General features: G+C 33.5%; 1 protein-coding gene across 1 annotated transcript in view; it reads right to left on the bottom strand.

Moving 5' to 3' along the window:
• LOC108731553 (homeobox protein aristaless) overlaps positions 1–13,780 on the bottom strand; it is a 137,247-nt gene that overhangs the window by 26,211 nt on the left and 97,256 nt on the right. Inside the window, exon 2 of the mRNA XM_018461917.1 lies at positions 1,653–2,040. Coding sequence (XP_018317419.1) covers positions 1,653–2,040 — 388 coding nt within the window. The remainder of the gene's footprint in view (positions 1–1,652; positions 2,041–13,780) is intronic.

The following is a 13,780-nucleotide window of genomic DNA, read 5'->3' as shown; positions in this document are numbered from 1 at the left end:
TATTTCCCAAATTCTTTAGTCTCAAAATAAAATTTGTTAGAGACACAAAAATCTGATTAAAAAATTATGATAATTGTAGTAATAGATATGTATTAATCTTATCGATTATCACATCCGACAAGTAATCGGTTTTTTTTTTCTCCAGACTGCTATCAATCGAAGATTAGGTTAGTTATTCCTGAAGCTTAAACTGGAGCCTGAACACTAAAGTCCTAAATAAATTATTTTCCATTTAAAACTTTAGTGTATTTAAGGTCCTGCGTTAACACGCATTAAGTATACCTTTTTAAAACACGATATGCTTATGTATACTCGTTGTCTCCAGCCGTCACCCGGTCATCACTATTTCGAGACTGTCTCAGGTAGTATATACACTTAGGATAACCAGATTTCTTTTATAACCATGCTCAAGGACTACCTGTGCACCCATCGTAAATATCTTGCGGCGACCATTTTTGAAAAAGAATTTTGGTAAGTAGCGACGTTATCGGTAATAGCCAGGAGAGTGCACAGGAGCCAGACAACAAAATATTTGAGTGGCAGCCGATAGTCGGTCTCTATATTGTATCTAAATCCTGTTACTCTTCTGAACATGGACCCTAAAGCCTGATAAATGCGACTAGACACCTTGTCTATCGTCTGGATCCACGGGAGGTACACGAGCTTCCTATCCCATCACCGAGATATACCATAAGCTCTTAGTCGTCAGGGTTGTCTTCGAAAGAATTGAAGAAAAATTGCGACTCTAAATAGCTTTGTAATAATTGATCTTCATTCAAATGCTTTTGTGAAACATAACCAGAATGATTGTATAATTTCAAATTCATTAGCCTCACGTATTCTAATTTCGCGCATTTCTTGTATAGTAATGACATTCACATATGTATAAATAATCCTAATAAAAACTATTAAATATAAAAATAATAATAATAATAATAACTAATTCGAAATCGGAAGGCTCAGCACTTTTAAGTAGAATTTTAGATTTAAGTGACTACTAATTTAATGCTAGATTAGATAGTTACCATCCACAGTGAGCATATACATATATTACTTATTTTTCATATTCCACAGTGAGCATATATATTATATATTTTTGATACTAAACATATATAATAAAAAAGTTTTAAAATATTTTTTTATTCTGACTTAGAAAATTATTTTATGTTATTCTGTGTCACTATTTATTTGGTGCGTTTTAATTGACTATATACAAAGAAAGAACGATTTTATTGAAGTATCTAAATAGTTAAATATAGATCTGAAAATAGTTTGTTTGGACCGTTAAAATAATTATGTAGGACGCTCAAACGGTTGCTAGAATGTCAAAACTTTTTAACATTATCATTAATGCTTAAATGTTAACATAACATTATTTTGATGTCCAACAATTATTTTCAGATCTGTATCTAGCAAAATTTTTAAATACTTTAGTATAAAATCGTATATTTATATATAAGACTGATATCTGCAGTGTTATCTATATGCGTTTAATTTAGGAGAAATTTTGATTTTCTAAAATCACGACGCCTGTAATCTTTGCACATATCAAGTTCCAAATAAAATTCCATCTAAATGAACTCACTCAGGCCATTTGAGTCGAGATAAAGCTCGAGATTATTAGAACATTGCTTGATGGTCAGTCGACTCACCTCGTAAACACGTCCGGATAATGCGTCCTGGAGAAGGCCTTTTCAAGCTCCTCCAACTGAAAGCTGGTAAAAGTCGTTCTGTAGCGACGTTGCTTTCTCTTGGGCGCAAAGTCGTCCGCCTCCGCTTCGCTTTCGGGGCTGGTCGGCGCCGCTCTCGGGTGGGTGCCCTCTTCCTCGGGCCTTACCTCCTCGGTAGAGATACCCATTTGAGTGGACTGAGGTGTTGTCGTCGTCGTCGTTGACGCTGGCGCTGATTGCTGGTGAGACTGCGGGTGAGACTGCTGGCTCACCTGCTGGCTCACCTGAGTCACCTGGCTCGAGTTGCTCGTGCTGCTCGCAGGACTCGTCTGCGGGACGGCCTGCTCGCTGCCTCCTCGCGACGAATGATCTGCATAGACAAATAATTACGTTATTATTTAACAATAATATAGGTATAATTTTGTTATTTATATTAACACAAATGTAACATAATTACAGACATCACAATTTGAGTATTGTAGCTGCTCGCATCATAATTTTGGTAAATTTAAATTGACTTCATGAATAAAATTTCAGGCTATTATTTATGAGATTTATCAAATGATAATATGATTCAGATTATAATTTTTTATAAATTATATTAAGATTTTAACTTTTAGCATCTATAATTTTTGCATCTACCGTGACAATCGTTGCGATTCAACATTCATTTATTTTATAAAAAATAGTGCAATAGACTATGCGTGTAAAATAGGTAATGTCAAATGCTTTTGAATGATTGCAGAAATAAAAGTAAAAATTAATATTATTGAAGTTCTGTCTGTAAAATTATAATTCGCACATATGAAGAATCTTACAGATTTTGTGAAAATTACAGATGTTAGTTCACACATTTACACATGTTTTAAATCTCTGACTTTGTATATATATAATTATAAATGTTATAATACTCTAATTATCACGACAATTGTTTAAAATATAATCTAAAGCTCGGTTTTTCATTACTTAGTTAACTTGTAGTGTAAACATAACTTTACTTAACTTGATAATGTAAAAGTTTTGTTTTTCTAGCTATGATTAATCACGAAACTATAGTGATTTTGTAATGATAACTTTAAAAGTTATTCGTTACAAAAGAGTATCAGTTTAGTGATAAACCATAGATAGAAAAATACAATTTTTATATTGTCATCAGATTAAACTTAATCACAAATTAATCAGATAATGAAAAACCAGGCCTAAGAGTCTGTAAAAATTTATAGAGAGACGGGATATATGTACACTATTGTTGAATCGATCGATACCTTAGGATGAGTGGGATAATTCTATGCTCTCTTTAAGACCATCTGCTCGCGACTGAAATGCGAACGTAGTGTGAAACGATTCATCAGTTGTCACGTGAAGCGGCGACCACGTATTATCAGCGACGATCAGATTCCACGAATGGTCAGGGAAATCGTTGCGGTCTAGTTTCCGCTCCGAATGGATTTAAACGATGTCTGCTCGATGCGCCGACCATAAACTATCTCGAAATTTGGAATTTCCGCGCTTCAAATTTCCGCCTTCGTGGAAATATTTACGAAGTAACCGCTGTACAATTAGGTTAACCTTTAACACGGCTGTTAATCCGTATAAGAAGTTTTACGTCTCTAAATAAAAACCAGCTTTAAACGATTTCTGGCGTGCCGAGTATCTTCATAATCAATGTAAGAAAGACGTATCAACATAATACTATCGGTTAATTGTTGTTACATCAAGAAAATACATTTTTTACAAGTATTATACTCGTATTATTTTTTATAAGTATGGTATAAAAGTATTATATTAGTTAATTTTAATCCGTTATGTTTCAATTCGTAAATCGTATTGAAATTAAATCTAATCTGATAAAAATTTTTTTGCGTAATGAAAACTTTTTAAGGAAATTAAAAATGAGGTATATCGTATACATTAAAAAATATATTAATATACATTTATAGATAAATAAAAATACTTCTTGCGTAAGATTTTTTCAACAATGAGAATAGAATATTCTAATGCAAAGATTAAAATAATCTAAACAGAAAATAGATTGCATTACGTTGGGATAATTTAAATATTATATTCGAAATGTGTGAATATGCGAAATGTTGTCTCGAGAACATCTTTGTGAATACTAAAACAAATCATGCTGATGCAAGTTACGTACAAGTTACCCTTTAAAAAAAAATGAAAGAAACGATCACATAATGTGCAATTTATAAATTGAACAAAACGATTCAGTCGCTTCTCTCGAGCCCTTGTTCATTTTCAAACACAACCCTTTTAATCGCGTGCCTTCCCACTACATTTTGCAAACCTGCTGTGATCAATCGTCGCGCGCGTTGTATCATTAGAAAAAGAATATCACGCACAGAGTCGTGAGACGTGATACGCTTTTGCGGTAAAAATGTAAAAATTGTCATTCACTCGGCATCAATGCCATCCATCACAACATTACATGATAGCATAAACAAGTCAAATGAAGTCATTGCATTGAAAAAGGACGCATAAAAGTCCCTTTTAAAATAGAAATGATACAACTCTATTATTAATAAAAAAATTTATAGCTATACCTAATGATTTTAAATAATCTTATACGTATACATCGAAATTGAAATTTTTTTGTCAGTGACATATAAATCAGGTTCTCCCTTATTTTTATAAAGCTGAGTTAATTAATTTATCTGTAGTAACGATACATATCTACTTAATATAATACTAAAACTAATGAATATCAATTTTAAATACATAAGGCGATATAACGAGATAGAAAATATAAGGATGTACGTATGATTTATTATCACATATATGTATCAAAAAGAGGCGAGTTAAAATAAAATAAATAAATTTTAGATGTAAATGTTGACGCGCGCGTGCGGCAGAGGTATCATTCCTTTCACCGCGACTTCACCTCGTAAGAATTAATGATTTCTGCAAGCCCGCACCTTGGCATGATCGCAATCTTGCCATCGTGTAACGGCGTTCGATATTGCTTGTAAACTTGTAACGGAATCGTTGGCAATAAATATCCGTGAACCAGTGGCTTCGAAGCCGGATTACAAAGTGACTATTGGCTAATATATGAATGAAAAGACTAATAATTGCTATGATAAAAGATTAGACAGTCATTGAATAATTAATATTAATTCAAATTAAATTATTGGACATTTTTAAGAGAATAATTTTGCAGTATATTCTCTTGATTAAACAGAGAATTATTATGAAACACGTAAATACAAACTTTGACAGTTAAAATATAATATATTTCTCTAAAAATCGTAAAATTAAATAACATAAAAATATCTTTTTATATGTATATGATATTTAAATTGTATTTATTTATTCTCGAATTACTTCTTTCTTTTTTATTTGTCTAGATAGTTACATAGCTCATTTTAAATCTTGCAAGAAATTTAATTTGCAACGACTGCGAGTCGTCACGTTCTGCGCATATCGGTGAAACATAGCTCTTACGTACTTCGATATACGCTCATATGTGAAGTCTTTAGAGAAAACGGCAGCCGATCGAGTAAATTTCTAGAAGCGGGCAGTTCGATAGAAAGCGAGGGTCGAAAAGACGGGCGCGGGATAGAGGAGGGAAGGATCGAAGTGGTTTACGCGGTTCTTAAGCGGCAGTTTTTAATCGAGTCAATTTATCGGAAATGAGCTTATAATGCAGGTAGCCTCGACGTAATGCCGATAATATACAACGGGCCTAAACCTCGCCGGATTTTCCTTTTTGTTCACGTATACTCACGATGTGTGCAACTATGAGTTCATCGACGCGCAAAGAGAGGAGACAGAGAGAGAGAGAAAGAAAAAGAGACGTGGAGTTAGAAGAGAGAGAGAGAGAGAGAGAAGAACGTGTAGGTAGCCTTTTACATTATAATAGCATTAATAGAGCCTGAGGCCGCACTTAGCGTTCACTCGCCGGCCAATTCACCTCGTCGTTATTAACTGAAAATTACCGAAACCGAAATCTAATTCACGTAAATACTATAATTTCACCGCGTGCCGAGGAATCGGGAGTCGCTCTCTAAGAGCTCGCTCTCTCGTATTCTTTCCTTATATGATAAGGCACATTAAATTCTTCAGCCTGATCGAACGGGTAAATACGTACGCGAGATCGCGCATCTGTGTATCGATCGTGCTGATTTTTTATCTTTAGCACCATTTACTCTGCACCGATTGATGAAAGCCAACTTCATTTTGCGCGCAAAAATAATGAAATTAATGTAAGGAACGCACAGATGTAGGTATATAATAGTTAATTGCAGCTTTTAACGTGTTTAACAAGTTTTTTCTACAGGATCAATTAGGGGAAAGTTGCCGAATGCGTACCACTTAACCTATTTTTTATTATATTTTCCATTTAGCACTGTTTTATATGCAAATAAACATTAGAAATTGTAGCTTGAGGTTTTGGACGCTTATTATTACACGTTTAACTTTCCATCAATAACAAATTAATTTGTTATAAATCTTTTTGTAACATGCTGCAAAAGGTACGATTTAGGCAACCGGTCGCTTAAATCGTACCTATAGGTATTTTTTATCGCATTTCCTTTGAAAGTATTGAATTTATGAATGAAAACAATTAAAAATATAAGATTAATAAAAAAATCATTAACTAATACCTAATAATTAATTAATACCTAATTTTAATAATTTATTGAAGAAAATTAAATATTTTACAATTATTATAAATAACAATAATAAAAAAAACAAATGACACAAAAATAAATTTGCTTATATTTATTTTTGTATTTGATATTTATATTGATATCAATTATTAGTTTTATTATTGTCAGTTATCAGCCTTATCTTTTGATGGTACGATTTAGAAAACTTGACGAATTTTGTAAAAATATCGATTTAATCTTTACAATGGTTGCAAATATGTATATACAGTGAATGTAAAATATTCTACAATAAATCTTCTTTTATAAAAATACAAAAATTTATAATAAAATTGGATGATCGCGTTGTTATCAGCTACATAAGTTGATTAAAAATTAATATCAGATATATCTGATTTTTTAAAACGCCGCTAACATTCGTAAAACAAGATGTAGGCTATTATATTTTTGTCTATATTACTCATTTCTCATATATTTTATATTATTGTTACTAAATATTGTCTATATTAACTAATAATATAAAATATTGATAAGGTACGATTTAGGCAACCAGTACGCATTTGGCAACTCTCCCCTATAATTTATAAAAAATATTCTATAACATAATTGTATTACAGAAATCAATGGCATTATTTTTATTACACACACACATGAAAAGAACAATTTTGCTGAAGTATCTACACTCTAAAAAATATCGATGTGGATTTAACATCATGGCTATATAATTCTCACCATGTATTAATAATAATATTAACGCCAACATGGTGTAGATTAAAAACCTCTATATTTATATCACCATCGTGGTGTGGATTTAAAATGCATGATGTTAAATTCTCATATTAGTGTTAATATTAATACTAACACAGTGAGAATTATATAGATACCGCTTGGTGTTAAATCCACATTGACATTTTTTAGAATGTAAAAAGCTAGAAAGAGAAAGAGAGAGGTTTGAAAATAATTTCATTAGACAATTAAAATAATTATGTAGAACGTACAGCTAGAAGTTACTAGAATACCAAAACTTTTTGTAGCATTGCTCATAATGCTTGAGCGTTCTTTATTATTTTGAGATTAACAAAATAATTTTCAAATCTGTATCTATAGCTAAATTTTTAGATACTTCAGCAAAATTTTTTTTTTTTCTGTGTGTGTATATATACCTACTCTTTATAGAAATTTTTTTTATTCCATATACATGCAAGATAATTACAAGGAAATAATGTTATCACTTTAATGTCAATTACATGGCAGAGTAATTTTGATTGACAATATAATAGCTTTAAACGACAATATGCAAATGAAAATGTCGAGAACACGCAAATCTTTAATTAGCACAAATTTATAAATGTCATACAGCAAATTGTTTTCAGCAAAATTATACAAATCATCGACTGTATACCACGACCAGTATGTATGCTTATCTTGAAGTTATTCTCGGCGCGGATTAATGAACGATAGCTGGTTTATGTGTCGCAAGTGTACGTCGTAATAAACATCGGCGAGAACGTGTTTTAACGCGATTCCATCGCGAAACGAGTGGTAACTTGCATCGCATCGACGTTACTTAATTTACCGCGAGTTCGATCTCGCGAACGCCCATTTATTTCTCTCCATCGGCTGTTCCGCGCGCGCCTTGACAATATCATGAATGTTCAATTAGATACGTCACGCTCGATTAGAAATGATAGAGCGAATTGCAGGGTTCTAACTAGTGATTAATCTCGCGTGGAACGCAGAGAGATATTACGTTGCTAATAGGACCAATAAAATCGTGTATCTATATTAGTTTTCATTATGTTTTTCTTTTTAAATAAGTACAGGATATTTTTGAATTATTTATTATTTTTCGCATACGATTGAAAATACGTTTTGTCCGAAAATTAAGCTTCACAGAGTAATGCAAGTAGGTAAAGAACAAAAACTTATTTTATACTTAACATCAACCTTAACTAACTTTGGCTTAACCAAAAAGTTTTAATCCGTAAGTTAGTTACAAAAAAAAAATCTAAGTAAATTTGCTTCGCTCCTTAGCTGTGCGTCAACGATGTAGTGTGAATGTGCAGAATCTTGGAGAGTGCAAATGCATTCACTGTCGTTCCCCTCGCTAAAGCAGCTTGAAAAACGCATCGTTTCTGCTACATTTGCGCGCCGTTAGCGTCTACTTGCACACGTATGTACGTTGCGTGTGCGCGATTTACGACCGTGCAAATTAGCGCGTCGCAATCAACCAATTAGCTAAGTCATTGTGGCTGCATACGCAAACGCGACGTACGCAGTATGCATGGTGGGCGACAAACGGTGACTGTTAATTACCCGCTAATCCGTACCGCAAAGTGCCAATTAAAGTTTCTTCCATGATTTTTCCATCCATGAGATTTCCTGCGTTTCATCGCGCGGATTATATAAAATTACCGCTTCTGTTTATTCGTCCTATTATATCTAATCACCGTGTTTGTTTTGTAACTGCGATTGCTTATTATTAGTTTGAAACTCGTATTTTTTTTTTAATTTATTCGAAGCGAGTAAAATGTTATAGAGCGGATTTAGATTCATAGCAAAAAGAAAATGCAGAGAAAAAGAGTTCCTACTTTTAACTCACGGTGATCTAGTTCAAATCAAATCTATTTAGTTCACCGATATGTAAAACAGGTTCTCACGACAAAATATATTACGATTTACAGGTTATACCTACTATGTATTATACGTGAGAGACACTCGATGATATTCTCTGTATCAGATACTAAAACTTGAAAACACGTAAAGTATCGTTTACACAAGACTTGATTTTGCAATATTAATTTCAGGATAATATAAAAAAAAATACACAATTTTAGTAAAATACCTCAGTAGTTTATACTTTTAGATTTCTTTATATTTTTGTATTGCACATAAATTAAAAAAATTATAATTATGTAAATGTAAAATTTAAATAATTTCGATTACACATATTTAAATAATTTAATATTTAAAATTAAATTAATTACAATAATATTAAACTATATAATTAGAATTAGTTGAGGTCTTTGGTGTAACACAAAGGATTCTGAGAAAAAATTTTTACTCGTCTACTGCAGCGACATTAATTCTTAATATAAACGTACGTGTGAAAAGTGTAATTACACAATATTATCACAATATAAGTGCGCTAGGATTCATGTGAACGACACTTGATAATATAGTCTTCTCGCGAGCGTCTTTTTATGTCGGTTCAAACACTTCGGCCAGTGACATTCGGGAGAGATGTTTCCACATCGAATCATACTTGCAAATTTGCGCTAATAGACGCATCAATGCATCCTGTGACACGAACCGGCATCGCTTGGCCGTGTTCGATCCCTCGGGCGCGATAATAAGCAGCAATTACGAATTATCGGCGAGTCTTCTGTTCTGTTCGCTCCTGCCGCGATAACGGCGTAGATAACGCCGGATATATGTACCTTCCGGATACGGGCAATGCGCATCCGATGCACTACGAATTCGCTTGTAACCCCTGCTCTCGTAATGCCTCGAAGAGCGCGAGGTAAGATTGTGAGATATGGAACGGGAACAGCTGACTGCGTCCCGGACGTGTGAGAGCAACCTCTGACCCTCTACGTTATTCATTCTGCCGCCTTGACTTTTTTTTACCACTCTCGGGACAATTAACCTTAATTCCACTGTTATTAAAGAGGGAAAATCGGATTTTGCATTCATCTGTTATCAATGTTAAATTACGATAAATATAAAAATGCAAAAATAAAAATATTTTTGAAGATATATTTTGAATATAATGCTTAATTGTTCAGTAAAATTTCTTTACTGCAGTATATATAACATTTTTTTTACAAATTACTAGAAATTACAATTACTAGAAATTATTAGAAGTTACAATTGTTTTACAAATTACTAATACTTATATTATGAAACAAATGGCTAATAATTATATTATAAAGCAAATTAATTTCAAGAAAATGCATTTGTATGATAATACAAAATATTATACCTATTTATGATTATTATTTTAATTATAAGAAACTTATTATTTTAAATGAGTATATTGCACGAGTTAATTAAGTTTGCATAAACTCTATTTTTTGTACAGAACACATTTGTGCAGTAACTATTTCTTATGCTCGCTAATTTAAAACTCGTGTTTCATCTCATTATGCAATAGCTTTGTAATTAATCCGCGATGAAGTACGAACGTTGTAAAGTGATTTCTTGGTAGGCCGATTACGATGGTCTACTGATTCGTGTAATTCCACGTGATTCAATCAATAGATCAATTTCGATATCTCGTGGTCCATTATGAAAGAAAAAGATTGACTCAGACCCAGGTGATTTACGTAATACCAATATAGTCGATAATAATCATTCGCAAAACAGATAAGTAAATTTTCCGCTTGAGCACATAGTTATATTTTTTTGCAATAGATCGTTGAAAGTATAATATATGCTAATTCAGCAGTAAAAAAATGTGACAAACATTTTGCTATACATATATACACATTCTTATAGCATAGTAAACGCGGCGTACTTCTGATAAATCGAGGTGGTTCAAATCAGTTAGAGCTCGACGAGTTAAAGGCCACTACAAATTTTCATGCTGTGTCATAATAACGAAATATGATTATCAATCAAATTATTTTACGATCTTATTATTTTTCTATTGCGCTTTGCTTTGATATCGCGTAATTCTTTTTTTTTTCGCATGTTTACGATTTCGATTGACGTCTTATGATTTAGCACGAATCTGTTTCGCGGCGGCCTGGCAACGATCCGTAAAAACGATTCCTGCCGTTCCACTATACACGCGCGATTGACTCTCTCGATCGTGGCTCGCAAACCGCGCGAAGTATCGCGCCACGATCGCGATTGCGTATTTATGACGGCGAAACGTCCCGCGACCCCGTCGGGCGCTCACGTATCCGCCGATTATTACGTTGTAAAGATTATCGTGTAAACTGGGACGCGTGCTCGTTAGTACGCGTGTACACACATAGCCACACACGCACGCAACTATCAGTGAACGCCGATGAAACATTATCTCCCGACGGAGTCGGAGAAAGGCGAGGATTAAACGTCATAGGCGTCGGCAAGGTTTTTCTTCAAGACCCATTAATTTTCCATCAGTTATGTTTAAAGAAAAATACGGTTATAAAAGGACCATATAAAGGATTCAACTTGGTCATTTGTCAAACTCAATATTAATATTAAGTCAATATTATTTACGTTATTAGTCGAGGTATCGTTAGTATTGTTTATAAAGTAATTAATGTTAATTGCATTTCTTACAAAAATCAAATGCTATCTTTTAAATTTTCCAAGTGGCACTTAATAAATATTCTATATTTAATGCGCTATTATTGAAGAAATTTCGTGTCTTAATCTTCTTCAGTTATACTATTAATATAATGTTTAATACCGAGAGGATTACAGATGAATCTTCTTTCATTGCATGTAAGAGCTTTAAAAAAAGAAACAAAACCTCCTTGCGGCGCCCATGAATATCGCGATCGTGCTCGAAATGCGATGCCGAATCACGTTCCCTCTTCTCGCCCGCGATTCTCGTTTACAATCTGCAAATTGGTCTATTATCAGCCCGGAGAAAGCATCCATCGACGATTTACGCACACGCGAGTAATTAATGATCGCAGAGATAGCGGCAAGTGTAATTTGCGCGGCATCCGAAGTATCGGTCGATCATCGATCATTCGTGCTGATCACGAATCGACGAGAGAGACGCGGGGCACGCCACGATGTGCCGATTCGCAAATAAAAATTAATTCCGACGTTGCGTGGTAGCAGCTTAAGTCACGGCGCATATATATCGTTTCGTTCTACGTCCGCGCCTCGATAGCGATCGTTAATGATTTCTGCACACATGATCGCCAGGGAATGCCAAGTTGCCCGCCGCCGGCGGTATTTGCACACACTTCGCTGTGCCTTGATACTTTGATGTACGCGCACACGCGGTGTCTGTCAATATAGTAGCCGCAACGGTGTACATTATCGATTATCGCGAGAGAGAAAGAGAGAGAGAGAGAGAGAGAGAGAGAGAGAGAGAGAGAGAGAGAGAGAGAGCGAGAAGAGATCTTCCCAAAGATAGATATATGCGGCTCGAACTTCTTTAATTGCCACCATAGGATCTTTGGATCATTAATGATCAGTAAAATGGGAATTCCGCGCACCGATTAATTAAACGGTGATAAATGTGTAATAGGGTGTAGGTGCATATTTCTATTAATATAGTAATGTGCCGTTTTCTATGGACGGATAAAGATATATGCTTGGTCGGCTTGAATATCGAATGTTACGTCACGCTCGTAATGATTTACTGGCTATAATAACGTTATTGATCACTTTCGATTACAGTAATTTCTGCACCTGTATCAAACCTCACAATAATAGATTTATAACTAATTGTTGTGAAGCAAAAAGAAAAAATCAAATTTATAAAATTTATATAGCATTTATATAGCATTCCGGAAAGTTTTTGTTGCCGATCATTTGATATAGAATTATAATTTCGATAGCTTCAATGTTATGCTGAGAAAAAAATAACCTAAATTTAAATAAATATTTATTTGAATACTGCCAACTAAACAGTTACTTACAATAAATAAATATTTACTTAATAAAAAAAAAGTGATTGTTAAATCAAATTAATGTTTTTTTTTGCAGGACTGGGTATTTTTGCATTTAAAATGCCATTTAAAATGTAATTCTATTTAAAATGCTAAATGTAAAATACTTAAAAAAATGTATATTATAATATAAAGTGGATTCGAAAAACATTTTGCATTTTAAATACATTTTTTTAATTATTTTATATTTGGCATTTTAAATGATTACCCAGCCCTGGTTTTTTGTACCAAATAAATATATTTTTATATTTAATAAATATTTAGTTCGTACTATTCAAATAAATATTTATTGAAATTTAAAATATTTCTTTCTCAGTGTATAAATGCAAAGAAATATACTTTAATGAATTATAACGTTTTCATTTTTTAATAAGTCTAAAGATTATTTTCACTTATCTATTCATCTAAATTATCGGAGTCTGAGCTTACCGAGATACTCTTTTCGATTCATTTCTTCGACGGCTTTTATTCGTAATAATTTTTTCTTTTTCGACGGACCGATCTGTCGATCGATGTGAGCTGGGCGCGCATTTGTTAACCAATAATGGTTGTCTAAGGCAGATGTGCCGTCCGTTGATCGTCGATATATAACGATTATTCGCGAACGATCATTAGACGCTCTGGACGAAAAAAAAGAACAGATATGGCAAAACAGTCGGCACACGTGTGATAAATCACGCGCCTCCCGTTGCGGAGTTTTGCGATGTGCAAAATGTAATTGGCCGCGCTCCAATCTGCATCTAAATTCATAGCTGCGCATCGAAGATTTTTACCCTCGTACAAATCACGTATCGTTTGTTTTTGCCTTGGTCGGAACGCACATTGATCCGTAATTAGAGGTCGCGTTTTTACCCGCGCG

The sequence above is a fragment of the Mycetomoellerius zeteki genome, unplaced genomic scaffold (genome assembly GCF_001594055.1).
Source record: "Mycetomoellerius zeteki isolate Tzet28-1 unplaced genomic scaffold, Tzet1.0 scaffold135, whole genome shotgun sequence".
NCBI lineage: Eukaryota > Metazoa > Arthropoda > Insecta > Hymenoptera > Formicidae > Mycetomoellerius > Mycetomoellerius zeteki.
This window is presented reverse-complemented; position numbering and strand designations above follow the sequence as displayed.